This window comes from Bubalus bubalis, chromosome 4 (assembly GCF_019923935.1).
Source record: "Bubalus bubalis isolate 160015118507 breed Murrah chromosome 4, NDDB_SH_1, whole genome shotgun sequence".
NCBI classification, from domain to species: domain Eukaryota; kingdom Metazoa; phylum Chordata; class Mammalia; order Artiodactyla; family Bovidae; genus Bubalus; species Bubalus bubalis.
In genome coordinates this window covers 132,342,133-132,364,638 of record NC_059160.1, presented here as the reverse complement: position 1 = coordinate 132,364,638, position 22,506 = coordinate 132,342,133, and the positions used below count along the sequence as shown (strand labels likewise).

Below are 22,506 nucleotides of genomic sequence, written 5' to 3'. Positions count from 1 at the left end.
TTCTTTTTCATTTGTCGCCACCCCAGATCCGCTCCTCTTTGACTCCATGCCCTACTGTCACTTCTTCTGATGTTAGTGTGAGTGTCGTGTATATTTGTGTGGACACCCCCAGACATGTAATCCCAGTAAATGGAGATGTGCTGGGGTTCTTGGCTCTCTAATTCCCAAAGCCAAGCCTGTGTGTGTGGTGCAGCCCTAGCCTAGGATGGCCTGAGACTGCCCCTGCCCTGGGTCCTGGATTTTCCCACTCCTATCAGGGCCTCAATTTTCCTAAAGGACAGTGACTGATTAAGCAAGGAGCTTTCAAAGCCTGCACACAGTCTGCCCAGCCTTCCACATCTCTGGGTGGTTTATGACTGGGTGACACGAGCAACCCCAGGCCTCCCTCATAGTTGGAAGGCACCCCCCAATGGCTCTGTGGGCCTCTCTTTGCTGCGGTGAGGGAGATGGTTCACACTCACTTAACTTCATGCCCTGAAGGATAAGGAACATTTCCCCAAAAACGGCTGAGGCACTGTGAGTGATACAAGATGACTTGGACATGGACCACGTGATAGAATGTGATCTGCAGACTAGAAGGGCCATCTTTACCCATGCTACCTATGGGAGGAGATCTCTCCGAAATGGGGATTGTCACTTTAAAGTTCACACGGTGTTTTAATGCAGAAGTAATATTTTCCTTGATAGTAGATATTGGAGTTTGGAGCACAACTAAAATAAGAATGTTTGGGTCATGCAGACAGTCCCGTTATGGAAGCGGATCGGGGATAGAGTGGGCTAGGGCTTCAGTAAATACAAATTAAGTTGTCCTGTGGTCTAAGAGGAAATCGACTGATTGGCCCCCACAGTTGTCATGACCCAGGGTTCCTCAGGTGGAATTACCACAGGGGCTTGTGTGGGGAGCCCCAGGCACCTTCAGTCCTGATTGCCATGAGAGTCCGATCCCTGGAGCCTAGGCCTCAGAGAGCAGCGTTCTCCAGTGTGGACGTCTGCACACTGGGCATGGAGACAGTGGCGGCTTAGATGCCTGAGAGCAACTCTCGCAGGTGTCCCCGCTTTCTTCAGTAACAGCAAGGCTGTTCCTTTCTGCCTGGGTCCCTGTGGGTATTTTTCTCCGGCTGTTTCAGAATGGATCTGAGAGCTCCTGCTTTGCAGTCTTCCCTGATGTCTTTTTCCGCCTTCCTCTTTTTCTGCCTCTTCTCCTCTTCCTCCCTGCCATAATAAAGTGTCTGAGGCAGTTGCAATAGATTATCTAAGATAATTTGGTCCATACGCCTCTTTTAGTAGCTTACTGCAGATATCTGGATCCGACTGAGTGAGAAATCTCTCTTGAGATCATTCCTCCCTCTGCACTTTCGGGATCAATCCAGGGAATCAGCAAAAGGCTTCTGTAGTCCATCGAGGAATTTACCTGGAGCTGCCCTCTCTCCCTGTTCTATGTTTGCCAACTTGGCATCATTTAATGTCTTAGTGCCCACTCACTTGAGTCCTGACAAAGTGACTCTGATCCCATCTTCCTTTAGCCATGTTCGAATCCCAGTGTGATTCTATTGTGGGTCAGTCTGATTCCCAGTAGGAAAGGCGGCTATCTCACCCTCTTCCTCTTCTGCTGACTCCTTACCAAGCCATTCATCCTCATAGGCAATCCCACCCCGGGGTCCCCCTGCTGGTTGATGGGCTGCCGCCTTCCTAGGTGGAGGAACTCAGCCATGCCCACCTCATAGGTTTCTTATAAATCTCAAAACATCCATGCTGAGGAAAAGCATCCAGATACAGAACAATGTCATTTCTGAAGAAAGCAGATTGGTGGTTGCCCGGGGATGGGTGGGAGGCGTGGGTGACCAGGAGCATGAAGCAAACGTGGCGAGCAGTCTGTATGTCTTAATCTTAAATCCGCTGATGCTTTTCTGGATACATACATGTGTGAGACCTTACTGAACTGCACAGTTTAGACGTGGGTTTTTTTTTTTTTTTAAACCTCATCTGTACATCCATGAAGCTGTGATTAAAGCAGCACAGAGTGAAGGATATGAAGCATAGATTTCCCCAGGTGTTGCTGACAGTTGAAGCCCCTGGTGCCTTGGAAAGTCCACACCCCTGGTCCCCCATGCAGGGTGTCCGTGGTGCACCAGGGCAGTTGTGCTTCCTGCAAGGGTGCCAGGAATTCTCAGGCTCTGGAAATGGGAAACCCTCATATCAAATAGGTGATAGCTGAGAACGAGCCTTTCCTCATCTTGACCAAACCATCATCAGGCGAAGTCTTTGATTTTCAAGTGTTTCATACAAGTCCATGATAAGTAACTACCATATAACATAGGTTTGTCACCAGTCTGTCTGTAAAAGAGTCTTCTCAGCCCCCAGCATCTTAGATCATTGGATTAATTGGGAGAAACCTTACCTCCATCTTGGGTAAATGGGTAACATGTGTAAATGGCTCCTCCATGGGATTCACGTTACTGCAATTATGCAATCAAGGCCCGAGCTCTTAGTTAAAAAGGTGACTTGCATACTACGTAAGGCATGCTACCATTGAAAAACCTTTCTATAATAGCAACAGTTGAAAGTCATTTAAATCGTTCTTTGTCTTCGGTTTCGGTAAGGTTGGGGATGTGTTTTGAGATTTATTGAGCATGGCAGTTCGTCCGATGCGAGTTTTTGTAACACTCTCTGTCTGTTTTTTCTATTTTATTTTAAAAGGTTTTCATATTCTTTGTATGTGGTTGCTTTTAACTCTTTGTCTTATAGAGTAGAAAACACATACTTTTAAAAATTAAAAGTGCATTAATTTTTTTAAAGACCATCGTAGAGAAGGGGGACAAAAAGAAGCAAATGTAGACAAATATGGGAAACCTATTGAAAATGTGTTCATTTCCCCAATTCCCCTATGTTTCCATCACTTACTATCACTTCATTTCTGATGTGCTTTTTTTTTTTTTCCTTCACTTATGGCAGCTGTGATTTTTTTCTTTCCTTTGGTAAAACTTGAACATTTTTCCTTACATTTCAAAATTTAAATTACACACCACACTTACTGTACCGGAGAATTGAAGACAAAATTTTAGACAGTGGAAATGGAGGAGGGATTTAATATGGAAATATTAAACATTAATCAATTGGAATAGAAACAGTATGTTTGATGGAGTCAAGTAAATTTTGGTTTTGGAACATGAAAGTGTAGTCTTTCTATCTGGAAATTAGATGGACTCTTTCAAGCCAATTAAAATGAGCCTATTGTGAATAAGATAAATGGTTTCCCAAAAAGGATTATAGAAAAGAGAATGAAACATTTCATCCCTATATGCTTAACATGTTAGGCTATGTGAGTAAATTTCTGGAGAGCAAACGTCATCAAAATTCAATCAAGAAAGATTATATATGTATGTTCTGTACACCCATATTTCCATTCATCTACTGCTGGACACGTAGATTGTTTTTATGCCTCGGCTATTGAAAGTAATGCTGCTATGAATATTCAGATGCGCATGTCTTTTCATATTGGTTTATTTGTTTTCTTCGAACATAAATATTCAGTAATGGAACTGCTGAATAAGACAGTAGTTTTATTGTTAGTTTTAGTTTTATTTGAGGAAACTCCATACTGCCTTCCATATCGGCTACACCAATTTTCGTTCCAACCAGTTTACGAAGGTTCCCTGTACTCTACATCCTGGTCAAGATTTCATAACTGTGTTCTTTCTGATGATAGCCATTCTGTATCTCATTGTGGTTTTTATTTTCACGTGCGTGAGGATTAACGACATTGAACATCTCTTCAAATGCCTGGTGAACATCTAAGTGTCTTCTTTGGGGAGATGTCTTGTTGTTCCTTCGCTCAGTAGTGTTTGACCCTTTTTGACCCCATGGACTGCAGGATCCCAGGCTTCCTTGTCCTTCACTATCTGCCAGAGTTTGCTGAAACCACTGTCCAATGAGTCGATGATGCCATCCAACCATCTCATCCTCTGTCACTCCTCTTCTCCTCCTGCCCTCAATATTTCCCAATCAGGGTCTTTTCCAGTGAGTTGTTACTGGCATCAGGCTGCCAAAGCATTGGAGCTTCTGGTTCAGCATCAGTCCATCCAATGGATATTCAGGGTCGATTTCCTTTAGGATTGACTGGTTTGATCTCCTTGCAGCACAATGCACTCGCAATAGTCTTCGCCAAGACCACAGTTCAAAAAGCAACAGTTCTTTGGTGCTCAACCTTCTTTATGGTCCATCTCTCACATCCAGACAGATCTACTGGTGAAACCATAGCTTTGCCTACATCGACCTTTGTCAGCAAAGTGACGTACGTGCTTTTTAAGACGCTGTGTAAGTTTGTCATAGCTTTTCTTCCAAGGAGCAAGCGTCTTTTGATTTCATGGCTGCAGTCACCACCTGCAGGCATTTTGGAGCCCAAAAAGATAAAGTCTGTCACTCTCCCACTGTTTGTCCATCTATTTGCCATGAAGTGATGGGAGCGGATACCATGATGTAACTTTTTTCAGTGTTGAGCTTTCAGTCAACTTTTTCACTCTCCTCTTTCACTTTCATCGAGAAGCTCTTTAGTTCCCCTTCACTTTTTGCCATAAGAATGGTGTTATCTGCGTATCTGAGGTGATTGATATTTCTCCCTCCCACAAACTGGACATTCTTGAGTTCTAGTCCAGTTTGTGCTTCATCCAGTCCAGCGTTTCTCATGATGTCCTCTGCATATAAGTTAAAGAAGCAGGGTGACAATATACAGCCTTGACATACTCCTTCCCCAATTTGGAACCAGTCTGTTGGTCCATGTCCAGTTCTAACTGTTGCTACTCGACCTGCATACAGATTTCTCAGGAGGCGCCAGTCAGGTGGGCTAGTATCCCCATCTCTGGAAGAATTTTCCACATGTTCTTGTGATCCACACAGTCAAAGGCTTTGGCGTGGTCAATAATGCAGAAGTAGATGTTTCTCTGGAACCCTCTTGCTTTTTCCATGATCCAACAGATGTTGGCAATCTGATCTTTGATTCATCTGGGTTTTCTAACTCCAGCTTGAACATCTGGAAGCTCACAGTTGATGTACTGTGAAGCCTGGCTTGGAGAATATGGAGCATTACTTTGCTACTGTGTGAGATGAGTGCAATTGTGAAGTAGTTATAGCATTCCTTGGCATAGCCTTTCTTTGGGACCGGAATCAAAACTGACCTTTTCCAGTCCTGTAGCCACTGCTGAGTTTTCCAAACTTGCAGGCATATTTAGTGCAGAACGTTCACAGCCTCGCCTTTTGAGATTTGAGATAGTTTCCCTGGAATTCCATCACCTCCACGAGCTTTGTTCGTAGTGATGTTTCCTAAGGCCCACTTGACTTCGCATCCCAAGATGTCTGGCTCTAGGTGAGTGATCACACCATCTGCTCTAGGTGAGTGATCATACAATGTGCAAACGGCGGTGTTATCTGCATATCTGAGGTTCCTGATACTTCTCCAGGCAATCTTGATTCTAGCTTGTGCTTCATCCAGCCCAGCATTTCGCGTGATGTGCTGTGGCTAGAAGTTAAATAAGCAGGGTGACAATATACAGCCTTGTTGTTCTCCTTTCCCAACTTTGACCCAGTTTGTTGTTCCATGCCCGGTTCTAACTGTTGCTTCTTGACCTGTGTACAGTTTTTGCAGGAGGCAGGTAAGGTTTTCCGCTACTCCAATCTCTTGAAGCATTTTCAACAGTTTGTTATGATGCACAGAGTCAAGGCTTTATTCTGTGTAGTCAATGAAGCAGAAGTAGATGTTTCTCTGGAATTATCTGCTTTTCTATATCCAGTGGATGTTGGCAGTTTGATCTCTGGTTCCTCTGCCTTTTTGAAATCCAGCTTGTTCCTCTGGAATCTAGCTTGAAGACTTTTGAGCATTAACTTGCTAGCTTGTGAAATGAGCACAGTTCTGCGGAAGGTTGAAGATTCTTTTGCAGGACTGGAATGAAAACTGAACTTTTGCAGCCCTGTGGCTACTGCTGAGTTTTCCAAATTTGCTGGCATATTGAGTGCAGCACTTTCAAAGCATCATCTTAAATAACTCAGTGGAAGGAACTATCCCCTCCACAAGCTTTATTTGTAGTAACGCTTCTTAAGACCCACTTGACTTCATACTCAAGGATGTCTGGCTCTAGGTGAGTGACCATCCCGTCATAGTTGTCCATGTCATTAACGCCTTTCTTTGTATAATTCCTCAGTGTATTTTTGCCTCCTCTTAATATTTTCTGCTTCTGAGATCCATAGCGTATCCATCCCTTATTGTGCCTATTTTTCCACCAAAGTTCCCTTAGTGTCTCTAATTATCTGGAAAGGATCTCAGGTCTTTCCCATTCTATTGCTTTCCTCTATTTCTTTGTACTTTTCCCCTAGGGTTTCTTATTTCTCGTTGCTATGTTTTGGAACTCTGATTTAACATGGGTATATCTTTCTTTTTCTCAGTTGTGTTTTTTTTTCTTTTTAACTTTTTTTTTAAATTTTATTTTATTTTTAAACTTTACATAATTGTATTAGTTTTGCCAAATATTGTTTCTCTTCATTTCTGAGGTATTTGTAAGGCCTTCTCAGACAAATCAGAACTTACCCCCATTTCTCAATGAGATTATTTTTGTGTGCTTCTTTGCTTTAGAATTGTGTGCGTTTCTTACATATTTTGGATAAGAACCCTTATTAGACATGAGAATTGCCAATACGTTCTCCATTTCATCCTTCATTTCTCATTTTATTGATGGTTCCCCATGCAGAGGCTTTTGAGTTTGATGTAGTCTCACTTGGTGTGTTTTCCTTTCACTTCGTTTGCTTTTGGAATTACAAATAAACTTCATTGCCAAGACTAATATACAAAAACATAGTTTCAGTTTATTTCTAGGATCTTAATGGTTTCAGTTCTTTTATTCAGGTTTCAATCCATTAGAAATTAGAAAGCCTTAGATCCTAGGAATCTCTTACCATCCCTCCCTATTTAGGGGCAGTGTTCCTCTGGCCTCTAGAGAGTGAGCACAGGTACACACACACAAACACACACACACCCCCCGAGCAGAGTGAATATGAAAAGGACTGTGGGGTGGGAACAAAAGAGGGACAGATATGAGGAAGGTAATAAGAAGAATATACAAGGGCTGGAGGTACTGCCTGCCTGAGACAGGACTCCCACGTTTTCCAGGTCTTGTCCCACCGATGTCTGAGCACATCCCTAAAGTCCATGTGGGCATGATCCCCGATGTGCAGGTGGGGACTCAGGCAGGCTTTGAGAGACACATGGATTCATCCAGGATGGAGAACAGGTAGGAAATGGGGGGTGAGACTGGACCCAGGTCTGTCTCCTCAGAGCTGCATACACCCTACCCAGGAGCTGTGTGGAGGGCTGTGTGGAGCAACTGTGTGAGACCCGGGGCTGTGGGGATGAGGGATGAGCGATCAGTATCCAAGGGTTGTGTGTAGGGGTGTCAACTGTCAATTGAAGGAAGGGGTCCCCGGAGGAGAAGTCACTTCCTTGACAGCAGACCCTAACAGAACTCGGAACCCTGTAACCAGGCACCCACCTCCTAGCACAGCGCCACACCCAGCTGGGCTCACTTGGCTGGAGAGACTTCATCCAGAAGGATGTTCTCCAGCTGTGTCTCGACTGACCAGGGCTTCTGCTTCAGGAAACCCTGGAGGGAGAGGTTTTTCAGATGTTTCAGGCGGTTCAGCACTCAACCCGGATGCCTCTGGTCCTTTACCAGGAGGTCATCTAAGGTAACCACAGGCAACCTAGAGCTGGCCACACCGGGCCAGCCCGCCACTGGGAGCCTTCCCTGGGCAGTGCCAGCTGACCTCATCTCCATGTGGGGGGAAGTGGAACTTGAGGGGAGGTTCTCCCTCTGGGCAGGAACAGGTTGGTGGGCCCGTGGTGACCTGGTGGTCCTGTCACGGTCACACCTGAGGACAGGCTGGCAGTGGGGAAACAGGATCCCTGAGGTGCTCTTCTCTGTGCCAGTGTGGCTCCAAGGCCCTCAGGTGGTCGGGTGTCTACATCCTTGGTGGAGGTCGGTAGGGAGAATGGTGGGCGTGTGTCTGGAGGGGAGATGTCTAGGGGTCTGAGAAGTACTACAGACAGCTGGCCGGTGCCCTGAGACTTTCTGCCTGGCTTCCGGGCACTTGTTCACAGGGCTCCTCACAGGACTGCAGACAGGAGCGGGTCCACGGAGCACCCTGCTCCATCTCCCTGCATGAGGGGCCGGAGCCCCACACCAGCAACAGAGCCCAGGGCGGGCACAGGGTGAGTGCCAGCTGGGAGGCGATCCTACACCCAGAAAGTTCCAGGTCCCAGAGCCACCCTGGCCCTCCTCCGGGTCCCTCCTAGAGTCCTGCTCCGAAAGGAACCTGGGACTGTCATCTCTGAGAGGCGCCCTCCCGGGCCAGGCCCTACTTGTCCAGATGCAAAATCACTGTTCACCTCCATGTGGAAATCTCAGGAGATTGTGATAGGATTTCACTTCATGTTCCCCAAGGAGCTTCACTGCATGTTTCTACGGTGTATCCTGTATTAACTCCATCCCAGGTATCCATGTGGGCCTGAGAATCCTAATACTTCTCACCCCAGGTTCAGCCCCTCTCACCCCAGTTCTCATCCCCAGAATGGGATGCTGTGGTCACCACCACAGGGATGATGCAGTTACAGACGGGGAACTGTCCAATACAAACTGTCCGAGACGCTAACACACGTAACCATGGCCCGGCGCCAGTTCAATGGTGATGCCAGGGTTTTTATTCTGTGGAGGACACTCCTACCCCTCCTCCTGTCATGAGTCCTGGAGGCTTGGGCACTCAGTCTGAGCTCCAGCACATGCCTTCCTGGAGTCTTTGGTGCCGCCTCTGACTCGTGTCTCTGCTGTGTTCCACCCCAGGGGGAAAGTGTGTCCACAGGGGACACGAATGAGACCTACAGGGTGTGGAGTGTCCGGAGACGCCGACTGGAGACGTTGGTGGGCAACCTGGTGCCTGCCTTCCTGGGCGGTGACCCCGCCTACCTCCCCACATTCCTGGGCACCTACAGGGCTTTTGGCACCACCCAGCAGGTGCTGGACCTTCTCTTCACGAGGTGAGCACTACCCCTCCCCTACTGGGTACTCAGGGAGACCTGGTCACCTTCCAGCTGTGAGTCGTGGGAACGTCTCTCCACCTCTGTGAGCCCCAGTTAACTCCCTCTGCACTTGAGGGGAAAGGGAGGAGCAGCCCCTCGGGGGGACTAAGTGGGTGCATCCTGGAAAGTGCTTACTGGGAACTTGGACCCCTGGAATGGCTGTGGTTGTGCTGAGACATCACGTTCCTCCTCCCCTCAAGGAAGCCTCTGTCTCTGTTGTCTCTGTGCCTTTGACTTGGGCCCAAAGCATTTTCCCAATTGCAAGGTGAGGTGTAAGTGGTACCCAGTCCTGGGTGAGTGAGAACAAGGGTCCCTGGGAGTGATCAATATTGCTCCAGGCACTCAGATGGGGCTGGTTGGGCTCATTTGTTCTTGAAATATAGAGGAAGGTGCACAAGGTGCAGGCACTTTTCTAGGAAGAAGCATCATGTAATGCATCAAGCAGACAGCAGTCCTGGCCCCCCAGGGCTTCAGTTCTCCGGGGTGGGGGTTGTGGGTGGGAGGGAACCCCTCACATTAGCCATCACATCCAGGCATGTCTGCAGCACTGTCCATGTGATGCCTCCTGGCCTCTTGTAGGTACGGATGCATCCTCCCTTACTGCGATGAGGATGGTGGACCCCTGCACCAGCTGAAAATGTGAGTGGATTGTGACTCAAGAGGGAGCGACTCCCTATCCCAGAGAACTGCCTGGAGTAATGGGGTTGCTGGTTGGGCAGGGCTGGCAGAATCCTGGATCCCACATAGCTGGGGGCCAAGGTCTGGGGAGCTTGTCCTGGAAAAGAGGAAAGGAGGCCAAGAGAGCTGTGGAGGGGTCTGGGGTGCTGTGAGGAGCATCTGGGAGGTCAGAGGTCAGAGTCCACCCATGCGAGTCCACACCCGTACCCTGTCCATCCCAGTCCTGCCTCTACCCCTGATCCCGGGACCCAGAACACAAAGTGTGGAGATCACCCAGCTCACTGTCTGGTGGAACCTCGGCGGGGGTGATCAGCTGGTGCTCAGTGGACCCAGGGACACTCAGGGGACAGCTGAGCCCTTGCTGGGGAAGGAGGAGTGTCACTGGTGGGAGGAGACGCAGGTGCGTCCCTAGCAGACAGGGCAGCCTGTAGATGTAGGAGGTAAATGTGTGGTGTTAGGAGGCCTGCAGGAAGCCTGAGCAGATGACAGAGTCTGTGTGTGCCCTCCTTAGACAGATACTCCTGGGACCCCTGACGTGTTCCAGAGATGCAGTGACCAGAGTAGACACCCTGCCTGCCCTCGCAGTGGTGATACCAGGGGGAGGGGCAGGGAGATGGACAGTGCGCCGTGTCAGGCAGACCTCAGGAAGCAGACAGATGGTCACACCATGGATCAAGGGATGTCACTTGAGCAGGCTCCTTGGCAGCCGCTCCTCTGTGTCCAGGCCTCCTCTGCCTGGTCTGCCAGGTGAGATGGACTGTGGAGGAGAACTGACCTCTGGATGGGCAGGGGCAGAAGGTGCAGAGGCCCAGGTTTCCGCAGGTTTGCCCTGGAGTGCAGTGTTGCGGGAAGGCCAGGTCTCTGACTCTGCTGCCCACGTGACTCCCCCCAGGGCCATGGCCTCCATCCTGGGCACCTGGCTGCACCTTTACCCTGAGGATTTCCAGCAGTCCCCAGAATTTCCCTGCCTGAAGATGCTCCTCGCTTACATAGAGCTCAACATGCCTGACTCGGACCTGGAGCAGCGAGCCCGCCATCTCCTGACGCTGCTGGAGACCCTGGAGCCCACTGAGGCCGAGGGTCATGGTGAGGAGGACTCGGGGTGGGTGAGGAGGATGGGGACGAATAAGGAAGGGAGGGGGCTGGGCCACACAGATCAGAGCCTCCTGAGGCTGGAAGTAGGCCAGGAGCATTGAGGAGGCTCAGATCACTATTCCCCTGGACTGCAGCCTGGGAGGGCTTCCTTAGGGTAGGTGGCATCTTGGATAGTGATTTCAGGGCTAAGTAGCAAGTATGTTCCTGTTTTGGGGATCCATGGACAAGCAGTCTTACTGACAGTGTTTTCTCTTCTGGGAGACCCAGCACCCGCTGGAGAAGAAGCTCCGGAAACATCATCAGATCTCGCGCCAACAGCACCCCTAATACCTGCCACAGCTCCACAGTCAGAGCAAGCTCAAAGCCCAGCTCCCATTCAAGTTCAAGGTCTGCATCAAGTAAACATGCCAGCTCCAAACCCGGAGCCACAGCATGCTCATGCCCTGGCTCTCACTTAAGCTGAGTGGCGAGGAAAAGTACCTCCAGGCTCCAGTTGTAGATCCAGAGAACGTGCAAGAAACAGCTCTCTTCTCCCTTCAGAGCCTGAATCACCCGGAAAATCCTGTGCCAGCGCTACTTCCACAGCCTCAGTCCCCAGTCTTAAGCCAACCTTGGCCAGGGCACTGCCTGGGCTCTGGAGCCTCTTGGTGCTTTGCAATCAGCTGTGGCTCCGGTGTTATCCAGCTGTGCTTCCAGAGACCCCAGCAGACCCAGCTTGTGTAGCAGCTCAGGTGCTGGAGCCAGTTCCTCCCCTAACATCCCTGGAACTGGTCTCAGACCGTCAGCGAGCCTTGCCTTGCCCGGCAGATGGTGTGCTGCCCCCGTGCCAGCACCAGGCCTGGAGCCTGTGTCTCCACCCTGATAATTCCCTCTCTTAATATGTGTTTTTTTTTTTTTTTTATTACATGTACAAACATTTTTTCTATGAGATAAAGTAAACTTAGATAGAAATGGAATTCTATGACTTTTTCAATTGTACGTGTGAGCGGCTTGGAGAACGTTCACTACGTTACATGACCCCGTCGATTGTCTGTTTTAGAGCATCTGCATCCTATTTGACACCAACTCTTATTTTGGGCTCCAAAATCACTGCAGTGTGTGATTGCAGCCATGAAATAAAAAGACGCTTACTCCTCGGAAGGAAAGTTATGACCAACTTAGATAGAATATTACAAAGCAGAGATATTACTTTGCGAAAAAATGTCCATCTAGTCAAGACTATGGTTTTTCCAGTGGTCATGTATGGATGTGAGAGTTGGACTGTAAAGAAAGCTGAGTCCAAAGAATTGATGCTTTTGAACTGCAGTGTTGGAGAAGACTCTTGCGAGTCCCTTGGACTGCAAGGAGATCCAACCAGTCCATCCTAAAAGAGACCAGTCCTGGGTGTTCATTGGAAGGACTTATGCTGAGGCTGAAGCTCCAATATTTTGGCCACCTCATGCGAAGAGTTGACTCATTGGAAAAGACCCTGATGCTGGGAGGGATTGGGGGCAGGAGGAGAAGGGGATGACAGAGGATGAAATGGCTGGGTGGCATCACCAACTCGATGCACATGAGTTAGTATGAACTCCGGAGTTGGTGATGGACAGCGAGGCCTGGCGTGCTGGGATTCATGGAGTTGGAAAGAGTTGGACAGGACAGAGTGACTGAACTGAACTGAGTCCTGCAGTCTGGGAAGGCATTGCACTCGGCTGTCACTCATCTGTTGATGGACATTAGGACTGTTTTCACTTTGGGGCTCTTGTGTATAGTGCTGCTCTGAACACTTGTCTACAGGCTTGTGACTTTCTGCGTTAACTTCTTTCATTGTTGATATAGGAGCGGAATGTGGGCGGTGACTGAATTTTCTGTAGTTATCTGTGTGAGGACCTGTGGTGGAAGTGTACCTGTAGTGTTTCCATTTCCACTTCTTCATCTGTGTTCCATTGTCCTCTCTGCCACACATTCTCGGCACCTGGTCCCTCACTCTGGGGAAGAACCCTCTGAGGAGGCCCCTGTGGCCCGCCCCTGAATGAAGCAGCTCATGTCCTAGGCGAGTCCACAGCCTCAAACCCCTGGGAGAGACTGGCAGAGGCCTCCAGCGGAGTCATGGTCTGATCCTGCTCCAAAGACAGTGTAAGGTCCAGTCTGTAATCATCACCTTGCTTCTTTTTCATTTGTCGCCACCCCAGATCCGCTCCTCTTTGACTCCATGCCCTACTGTCACTTCTTCTGATGTTAGTGTGAGTGTCGTGTATATTTGTGTGGACACCCCCAGACATGTAATCCCAGTAAATGGAGATGTGCTGGGGTTCTTGGCTCTCTAATTCCCAAAGCCAAGCCTGTGTGTGTGGTGCAGCCCTAGCCTAGGATGGCCTGAGACTGCCCCTGCCCTGGGTCCTGGATTTTCCCACTCCTATCAGGGCCTCAATTTTCCTAAAGGACAGTGACTGATTAAGCAAGGAGCTTTCAAAGCCTGCACACAGTCTGCCCAGCCTTCCACATCTCTGGGTGGTTTATGACTGGGTGACACGAGCAACCCCAGGCCTCCCTCATAGTTGGAAGGCACCCCCCAATGGCTCTGTGGGCCTCTCTTTGCTGCGGTGAGGGAGATGGTTCACACTCACTTAACTTCATGCCCTGAAGGATAAGGAACATTTCCCCAAAAACGGCTGAGGCACTGTGAGTGATACAAGATGACTTGGACATGGACCACGTGATAGAATGTGATCTGCAGACTAGAAGGGCCATCTTTACCCATGCTACCTATGGGAGGAGATCTCTCCGAAATGGGGATTGTCACTTTAAAGTTCACACGGTGTTTTAATGCAGAAGTAATATTTTCCTTGATAGTAGATATTGGAGTTTGGAGCACAACTAAAATAAGAATGTTTGGGTCATGCAGACAGTCCCGTTATGGAAGCGGATCGGGGATAGAGTGGGCTAGGGCTTCAGTAAATACAAATTAAGTTGTCCTGTGGTCTAAGAGGAAATCGACTGATTGGCCCCCACAGTTGTCATGACCCAGGGTTCCTCAGGTGGAATTACCACAGGGGCTTGTGTGGGGAGCCCCAGGCACCTTCAGTCCTGATTGCCATGAGAGTCCGATCCCTGGAGCCTAGGCCTCAGAGAGCAGCGTTCTCCAGTGTGGACGTCTGCACACTGGGCATGGAGACAGTGGCGGCTTAGATGCCTGAGAGCAACTCTCGCAGGTGTCCCCGCTTTCTTCAGTAACAGCAAGGCTGTTCCTTTCTGCCTGGGTCCCTGTGGGTATTTTTCTCCGGCTGTTTCAGAATGGATCTGAGAGCTCCTGCTTTGCAGTCTTCCCTGATGTCTTTTTCCGCCTTCCTCTTTTTCTGCCTCTTCTCCTCTTCCTCCCTGCCATAATAAAGTGTCTGAGGCAGTTGCAATAGATTATCTAAGATAATTTGGTCCATACGCCTCTTTTAGTAGCTTACTGCAGATATCTGGATCCGACTGAGTGAGAAATCTCTCTTGAGATCATTCCTCCCTCTGCACTTTCGGGATCAATCCAGGGAATCAGCAAAAGGCTTCTGTAGTCCATCGAGGAATTTACCTGGAGCTGCCCTCTCTCCCTGTTCTATGTTTGCCAACTTGGCATCATTTAATGTCTTAGTGCCCACTCACTTGAGTCCTGACAAAGTGACTCTGATCCCATCTTCCTTTAGCCATGTTCGAATCCCAGTGTGATTCTATTGTGGGTCAGTCTGATTCCCAGTAGGAAAGGCGGCTATCTCACCCTCTTCCTCTTCTGCTGACTCCTTACCAAGCCATTCATCCTCATAGGCAATCCCACCCCGGGGTCCCCCTGCTGGTTGATGGGCTGCCGCCTTCCTAGGTGGAGGAACTCAGCCATGCCCACCTCATAGGTTTCTTATAAATCTCAAAACATCCATGCTGAGGAAAAGCATCCAGATACAGAACAATGTCATTTCTGAAGAAAGCAGATTGGTGGTTGCCCGGGGATGGGTGGGAGGCGTGGGTGACCAGGAGCATGAAGCAAACGTGGCGAGCAGTCTGTATGTCTTAATCTTAAATCCGCTGATGCTTTTCTGGATACATACATGTGTGAGACCTTACTGAACTGCACAGTTTAGACGTGGGTTTTTTTTTTTTTTTAAACCTCATCTGTACATCCATGAAGCTGTGATTAAAGCAGCACAGAGTGAAGGATATGAAGCATAGATTTCCCCAGGTGTTGCTGACAGTTGAAGCCCCTGGTGCCTTGGAAAGTCCACACCCCTGGTCCCCCATGCAGGGTGTCCGTGGTGCACCAGGGCAGTTGTGCTTCCTGCAAGGGTGCCAGGAATTCTCAGGCTCTGGAAATGGGAAACCCTCATATCAAATAGGTGATAGCTGAGAAGGAGCCTTCCCTCCTCTTGACCAAACCATCATCAGGTGAAGTCTTTGATTTTCAAGTGTTTCATACAGGTCCATTGTGGGTAAGTACTGTATAACATGGGTTTGTCATGAGTCTCTCTGTGAAGGTGCTTTCTCAGCTCCCAGCATCTTAGATCATTGGATTAATTGGGAGAAATCTAAGGGGATGGGTAAGATCGCTCCTCCATACAATCCATGTTCCTGCAATTATCCAATCAAGGACCTAGCATATAGTTGAAAGCAAAAAAAAAAAAAAAAAAAAAAGAAAGAAAGAAAGAAAGAAAAGAGCTGTGCTTAACACTTCCACTTAACGTTAGTTGTTGGTTTCTATTGGGAAAGGGGAGCGTTTCATACCTGGTAAGGCAAGTGACCATTTATAAACCATTCCATAATATCAGTGGTTGAAAGTCATTCAAAATGCTCTTTGTCTTCTGACAGGGTAAGGTCAGGGGTATGTTTTGAGATTTACTGATTTATATATTTATAAGTTCCTCAGATTTCAATTTTTGTAACACTTTGTCTGTTTTTCTATTTTATTTTTTAAAAAACTTTTATATTCTTTGTATGTTGTTCCTTTTAAATCCTTGTCTCACACATTTAAAAAGACAAAATTCTATCCATCATTTACTATCACCTCATTTTTGGTGTTTTTTTTTTTTTTTTTTTCATTTGTGGCAGCTGTGCTTTTTTTTCTTTAGTAAAAACATGATCTTTCCCCTTACATTTCAAAATTTTGATTATGAACCGGATTTTGTACCCGGGATTTGAAGACAAAATTTTAAACAATGGAGATGGAGGAGGGGTTTAACAAGGAAATACTAAATATTGATGAAACAATCTGAGTACGAACACTATGTTTGATGGAATCAAGTAAATTTTGGTTTTGGAACACGAAATTGTAGTCTTTCTATCTGGAAATTAGATGGTCACTTTCAAGCCAATAAAAATGATTTTATTATGAATATGACCAATACAGTACAGAAAAAAATTATAAAAAAGAATGAAAATTTTCATACTTATATGCTTAAAAGCCTCTTGATGAAAGTGAAAGAGGAGAGTGAAAAAGTTGGCTTAAAACTCAACATTCGGAAAACGAAGATCATGGCATCTGGTCCCATCACTTCATGGAAAATAGATGGGGAAACAGTGGAAACAGGGTCAGACTATTTTTTTTTTGGCTCCAAAATCACTGCAGATGGTGACTGCAGCCATGAAATTAAAAGACCCTTACTCCTTGGAAGGAAACTTATGACCAACCTAGATAGCATATTGAAAAGCAGAGATATTACTTTGCCCACAAAGGTCCATCTAGTCAAGGCTATGGTTTTTCCAGTGGTCATATATGGATGCGAGAGTTGGACTGTGAAGAAACCTGAGTGCTGAAGAATGATGCTTTGGAAATGTGGTGCTGGAGAAGACTCTTGCGAGTCCCTTGGACTGTAAGGAGATCCAAGCAGTCCATTCTAAAGGATATCAGTCCTGGGTGTTCATTGGAAGGAATGATGCTAAAGCTGAAACTCCAGTACTTTGGCCACCTCATGTGAAGAGTTGACTCATTGGAAAAGACTCTGATGCTGGGAGGGATTGGGGGCAGGAGGAGAAGGGGACGACAGAGGATGGGATGGCTGGATGGCATCACCGAGTCGATGGACGTGAGTTTGAGTGAACTCCAGGAGTTGGTGATGGACAGGGAGGCCTGGCGTGCTGCAATTCATGGGGTTGCAAAGAGTCGGACATGACTGAGTGACTGAACTGACTGAACTGACTGACTGACTCTGAAGTAGAATTCCTGAGTCATATGGTAGTTCTATTTTTACTGTTTTGAGGAAACTCCATGTTTTCAGTGTTGACTGTACCAATTTTCGTTTCCACCAAAGGTGGACAAACCCTTTTCTCCACATTCTCACCAAATTTGTTATTTCTTTACTTAAGTCATTGTAACAGGTGTGAGGTGATATCCCATGTGATTTTTATTTGTATTTCCCTGATGTTTAGTGATGTTGAGCATCTTTTCTTGGGTCTTTTGACCATCTTTATGTGTTCTTTGTGAAAATGTCTGTTCAGATCTTCTACCTATTTTAAAATCAGATTGTTTGGAGTTTTTTGTTTGTTTTTGCATTATATGAGTTCTTTATATATTTTGGATTTTAATCTCTCATCATATATAGGATTTGCAAATATTTTCTCCCTCTGAGCAGGTTGTCTTCATTTTGTTGATGGTTTCCTTTGCTGTGCAAAATCTTTCTAGTTGATGTATTCCCCTCTTGTTTTTACTTTCCTTCACTTTTGAAGTCAGTTCCAAAAAACCATCACCAAGACTGGTTTCTAAGAGCTTATTGCCTATATACAAATTATTTTTTTCTTCTAGGAGTTTTATGGTTTCAGGTTTTACATTCAAATCTTTAAAGTGTTTTGAGTTCACTTTTTTAAGAGAGTAAGGAACTTATTTGACTGTCTTCAAACTATACTTATGATTACCCTAAGATTTTTGAAATGGAATCATTAATTATGGACCTCTCAGGGAATTTATTTTTCCCCTTAGGAATGTATTAGTTTATATCTCTGGGTCCATAAAAAGAAGAGACTGTCTTTTGTGGTCCTTTAAAAAAATCAGTCTCATTACTAAACCAGTAAGCCATAATATCATCGAGGGCAAGGTTACACTCTGTAAGATGAGAACAACATCACATATATATAGAATCAGATCAAGCTGGAATAATTTCTCAGCTTTGTTGCTTATTAGCTGTTCAACCTTGGGCAAGTAACCACCTCTCTGAGGGTCAGTAGGTTACATGTTTCACAACAGTTCCTAGTGTCATGAACCATATGCCTCAGTTATAGGTAGTGCTCAGGGCAGTTATCTCTTGAGTTATAAACTGAGCGTTTTCTTTGACTTCTACTTGAATTCGTCTTATTTGGCGAAGTTCACGCCTACCACTATAGACTATGGGACTGTTTAACACACACTTAAGGATTGTTAACTGCTCAAATCCATAGCGCGGCATGCATCTCTAATTTTCCGGCACTGGGGTGAAAATGCAGATTCTGATGGGGCAGCTTTGGAGTTGGGACCAGGCTCTGCACTGCAAAGCATTTCCCAGGTGATGTCCGAGACAGATTGCTAGTACTCCACCACCACCTCCGCTGGTACTACAGATACTTGGGTCTGGCGCATTTGCAGTGACATGGGGCAGTCCTGTGCATTGTAGGAGATCCAGCAGCATCCCTGGTAGTTTCCTCTGGATGCCACTGACTCCCAGCCTGCAGCTAGGTCACCTGAAACGCCTCCAGACATTGGCAGACAGCCTAAATCGGTGGGTGGAGAACCACGCCCTTTAGGATGCCATGCCAGTGGTGCACCTCGGGGCAAGCCGGTAGGGATCCTGGAGGTTGGTGCAGATTGGGAAACAAAGGCTGGACTGCGCGCGCAGAGCCCGCAGTCGCAGAGGCTGGACGGAAACTTTCGGCTCCTCTAGCAGCATCTCCCCTCACGCACCTCCCCTCCACGCGCACTGCGTCCCCACGCACACTGCGTCCCCACACGCGGCGCAGCCGCCGGAAGTGAGTTCTTGTAAGCCAGTCGATGCTGCAGCTCCCAGCTCCTTCTAGTCAGCCTGATGTGGCTCCAGTTTCCCAGTCGTCCCTCGCCGGGAGGTCCCGCACACCTCCCGGCCTTAACTGTGCCTCATACTCCTCAACAGCCTTTGACGGGGGAGGCCGCAAGCTACCCACCCAGGAGGATGCCGTCCGTGTCAAAGAGCAGGTGGGGGACGGGCCAGGGCTCAGGCACCGCCATTGTGCTGCCTTCCAAGCCTGGTGGGGTCAGGGGCATGAGTTCATTTCTATAAGATTGAATTTGCAGTGGTATAAGATTGTGGTCCTCATTGCTGCTTTTGCGTGTTGCTGCTGTTGCTGCTGCTGCTGCTAAGTCACTTGAGTCATGTCCAACTCTGTGCGACCCCATAGACAGCCTCCTACCAGGCTCCTCTGTCCCTGGGATTCTCCAGGCAAGAACACTGGAGTGGGTTGCCATTTCCTTCTCCAATGCATGAAAGTGAAAAGTGAAAGTGAAGTCACTCAGTCGTGTCCGACTCTTAGCGACCTCATGGACTGCAGCCCACCAGGCTCCTCCGTCCATGGGATTTTCCAGGCACGAGTACTGGAGTGGGGTGCCATTGCCTTGCTTCCTAGTTTTCCAAACTCCAGCTATTGAACATACTGTCCTGTCCCCATTGTATATTCTTGGCTGGTTTGTCATAAATTAATTGACCGTACACGTACTGATGTTTCTGGGCTTTCTGTCCTGTGTTTTTTTTTTTTTTTTTTTTTTTTTTTAATGCGAGTATTATGCTGTTTTGGTTACTCTAGGTTGGTAATACAGTTTGAAGTTATAGAATAGGAGAAAATATTTGTGAACCATGTGACAAGAGGTTAATATCCAAAATATGAAAACAGCTCACACAGCTTAATTTGGAAAAAGCAAAAAACCAAATGGAAAAATGTAAAGAAGTCCTAAATAGACGTTTTTTCCAAAGTAGACATCCAGATGTCCAACAGGCACATGGAAAGATGCTCTACATGGCTAATTATTAATTGCAAATCAACACCACTATGAAGTATCAACTCACAGTGGTCAAAGTGTGTCATCATCAAGAAGTCTATGAATGATAAATGCCAGACAGGATGTGGAAAAAAATGAACCCTCCTACTCTGTTGGTTGGAATGTAAATTGGTGAATCCATTATGGAAAACCATGTGGAGGTTCCTTGAAAAATTAGAGTTACTTTATGACCCAGCAATCCCTCTGCAGGGTATTTATCTGGAAAAAAAAAATGAAATCTCTAATTTGAAAAGATACATGCACTCCAGAGTTCATTGCAGCATACTTTACAATAGCCAAGACATGAAACAACCCAAGTGCCCATAAACAGATGACTGGCTTAAGATATGAGATATGTGTCTATACACACACACACACACACACACACATAAACAGGTATGTATATATAAAATATAGATATATGTATATAAATAATGGAATATTATTCAGCCATTAACAAGATTCAAATATTGTCATTTGCCTCAACATGCATGGACCTAGTGAATATTATTGGAGAAGGCAATGGCACCCCACTCCAGTACTCTTGCCTGGAAAATCCCATGGATGGATGAGCCTGGTAGGCTGCAGTCCATGGGGTCGCTAAAAATTGGACACGACTGAGCGACTTCTCTTTCACTTTTCACTTTCATGCATTGGAGAAGGAAATGGCAGCCCACTCCAGTGTTCTTGCCTGGAGAATCCCAGGAACGGGGGAGCCTGGTGGGCTGCCGTCTATGGGATCGCACAGAGTTGGACAGGACTGAAGCGACTTAGCAGCAGCAGCAGAGAATATTATACTTTTTGAAGTAAGTCAGAAAATGACAAATACTATTCGATATTTGATATCACTTTTATGTGGAATCCAAAAATAATATAAATTTATTGTTCACAGACATAGAAAACATATGCTTTCTGAAGGGAAGATGGAAAGAGGATTGAATTGGGAGTTTGGGATTAACATACAAACTACTGTACATAAAACAAGCAACAAGGATTTCTTAAATAATTCCACAGAGGGCCATCAGCTAGTTCTGGGTTTTCAGTTGTTCTGAAACAGCAAGTAAAAACTTGGTTAGATTTAAACTGGTTTTGTCTCTTTAGATTTTCGATCAAATTGAAACAGTACCAGCTTAAACTGATTTTGTCTCCTTAAATAGATTGTTGATTATTCAAACCTTGCTGTCATTTTGTAGAAACAACACTGTGCATGTGTAAAATGGGAATCCCATCTCTCTAATGTTACCCTAGAGCCAGGAACTCAAGGAATAGAAGTGTGGCCACCTGAGCTCCTTGAAGTGTGAAGCCCTTCAAAAGGAAAATCTGGCTTCCAGCAGCATGAGTAGCTTATATGAACTGATTTAAACTAGCCAAAGGATTTCCAACTTTGAAATTCCCCTAACCCTTTACCTTTTGCCCTGACGTGGTATTGGGGAGACAAATTTGACAGCCTTGCCATTTAACCTTGCTGTAAAGCTCTCTTTTTTCTCAAAAGCCAGTGCCATAGTGTTGGCTTGCATGTATGTCTAGTAGGGAGCTCTTGCTAGATAACAATTTGGGGAACACAGAGTTTTGTAGGTCTTGTGAACACTTGCTTGAGTCACTGCAGTTCCTGGCAGAGTGTGCTCGCGGTTCCTGGCAGAGTGTGCTCGCGGTTCCTGGCAGAGTGTGGACGCGGTTCCTGGCAGAGTGTGCACGCGGTTCCTGGCAGAGTGTGCACGCGGTTCCTGGCAGAGTGTGCACGCACTCTTGCCACTGCCCTGAGTGGCCACCTAAACCACGTTTGTCTAAAGTGTCAGCTGTGGGGTTCTTGCTTCCCAGCATGCCTCTTCAGGTCCTGAGTGCTGCTTTCACTTTTTAGAAAGGACACGGCTTCTGGACCAGAGGCCTTTGGAGTGAGTGATGTGGTTAGAATGCTTCTGTGCCTAGATTGTCTAATAACCTCGCCAGGACCGTGGGTTAGAGTCTTCCACGGGGGAGATTTTTGTCAGGTTATAGTTCTGAGACTAGGGTTGGACTCTCACTCTATGGAGACAAGAGGAAAGGTTACAACCAGTGAGGTTCTCAAAAGATTGGGTTAGAGTCCTGAACCCTGGGTTGAAGTCCTATTGTTTTGGATTTCTTTGTCTGTGTTTTTTCTATGTGACTGTTTTGTTAGAATTGGCTCATAGGAGTTGGTTCTTAGGTGACTGTGTCAAAATTCTATTGAACCTGATATTAATGAAAAAGTTCTCTGCCTCAGGAGATCACATTACTCCCCGACTAGGAACATTACCTAAAGGAAGTGTCAGGGTTTTTCACCTATGCCAAGTATAATTTCCTGGAAGTATTGATACAGGTGTACATTCTTCATGGAATCGTCCCTGGTTATCTTGTTGGGGTGAGAGGTAACTCCTGAGCAAGTAACTCCTAAGTAAAAGGGTTAATGAATATTCTAGGTTTAAAACCCAAGAGCTCAGAATGGTCTATGGATTGCAAATCTCTGGAAAATATCTAGAGATATTTTCTCTAGGAGAAATGAAGGAGTGTGAAGCTGGAAAATTGCACATTACAGAGAAGCCTATGAAGCCCAGGCTCTGTGTCACTCACCACCCCGAAAAACATACTGGGTACAGAGGGTGGTGGAAGAAGTGAAAGGAGA

General features: G+C 46.7%; 1 protein-coding gene and 1 long non-coding RNA gene across 9 annotated transcripts in view; both read left to right on the top strand.

The window, feature by feature from the left end:
• Positions 1 to 2,479: 2,479 nt before the first annotated feature.
• Positions 2,480 to 12,033, top strand: LOC112584672 (ral guanine nucleotide dissociation stimulator-like). 5 transcript variants are annotated; one of them, XM_044942070.2, is made up of 9 exons: positions 2,480 to 2,595; positions 7,154 to 7,274; positions 7,638 to 7,728; positions 8,141 to 8,251; positions 8,880 to 9,073; positions 9,695 to 9,754; positions 10,686 to 10,879; positions 11,156 to 11,298; positions 11,556 to 12,033. In XM_044942070.2, exons 2-9 carry the CDS (start codon positions 7,168 to 7,170, stop codon positions 11,748 to 11,750), a joined length of 1,095 nt encoding a protein of 364 aa, XP_044798005.1. In that variant the 5' UTR covers positions 2,480 to 2,595; positions 7,154 to 7,167; the 3' UTR covers positions 11,751 to 12,033. The 5 variants fall into 5 exon arrangements, with proteins under 5 accessions (XP_044798005.1, XP_044798004.1, XP_044798008.1 ...); XM_044942069.2 differs by having other exon boundaries at positions 11,150 to 11,298; XM_044942073.1 differs by having other exon boundaries at positions 11,150 to 11,699.
• Positions 12,034 to 17,756: 5,723 nt separating this feature from the next.
• LOC123333413 overlaps positions 17,757 to 22,506 on the top strand; it is a 43,473-nt gene continuing 38,723 nt past the window's right edge. Inside the window, exon 1 of one of the 4 annotated variants that reach the window (XR_006550739.2) lies at positions 17,757 to 19,031. This is a non-coding gene — a long non-coding RNA (uncharacterized LOC123333413). The remainder of the gene's footprint in view (positions 19,032 to 22,506) is intronic. The other 3 variants (XR_006550743.2, XR_006550740.2, XR_006550741.2) reach the window with 3 other exon arrangements.

What these genes read in the sequence shown, in the direction of transcription:
- LOC112584672 (XM_044942069.2), top strand. Translation starts at nt 7,168, where the DNA reads ATGTCTGAGCACATCCCTAAAGTCCATGTGGGCATGATCCCCGATGTG. An exon ending in CCCCTGCACCAGCTGAAAAT is followed by an intron (nt 9,755 to 10,685) that starts GTGAGTGGATTG and finishes GACTCCCCCCAG; the next exon opens with GGCCATGGCCTCCATCCTGG. An exon ending in CACTGAGGCCGAGGGTCATG is followed by an intron (nt 10,880 to 11,149) that starts GTGAGGAGGACT and finishes CTCTTCTGGGAG; the next exon opens with ACCCAGCACCCGCTGGAGAA.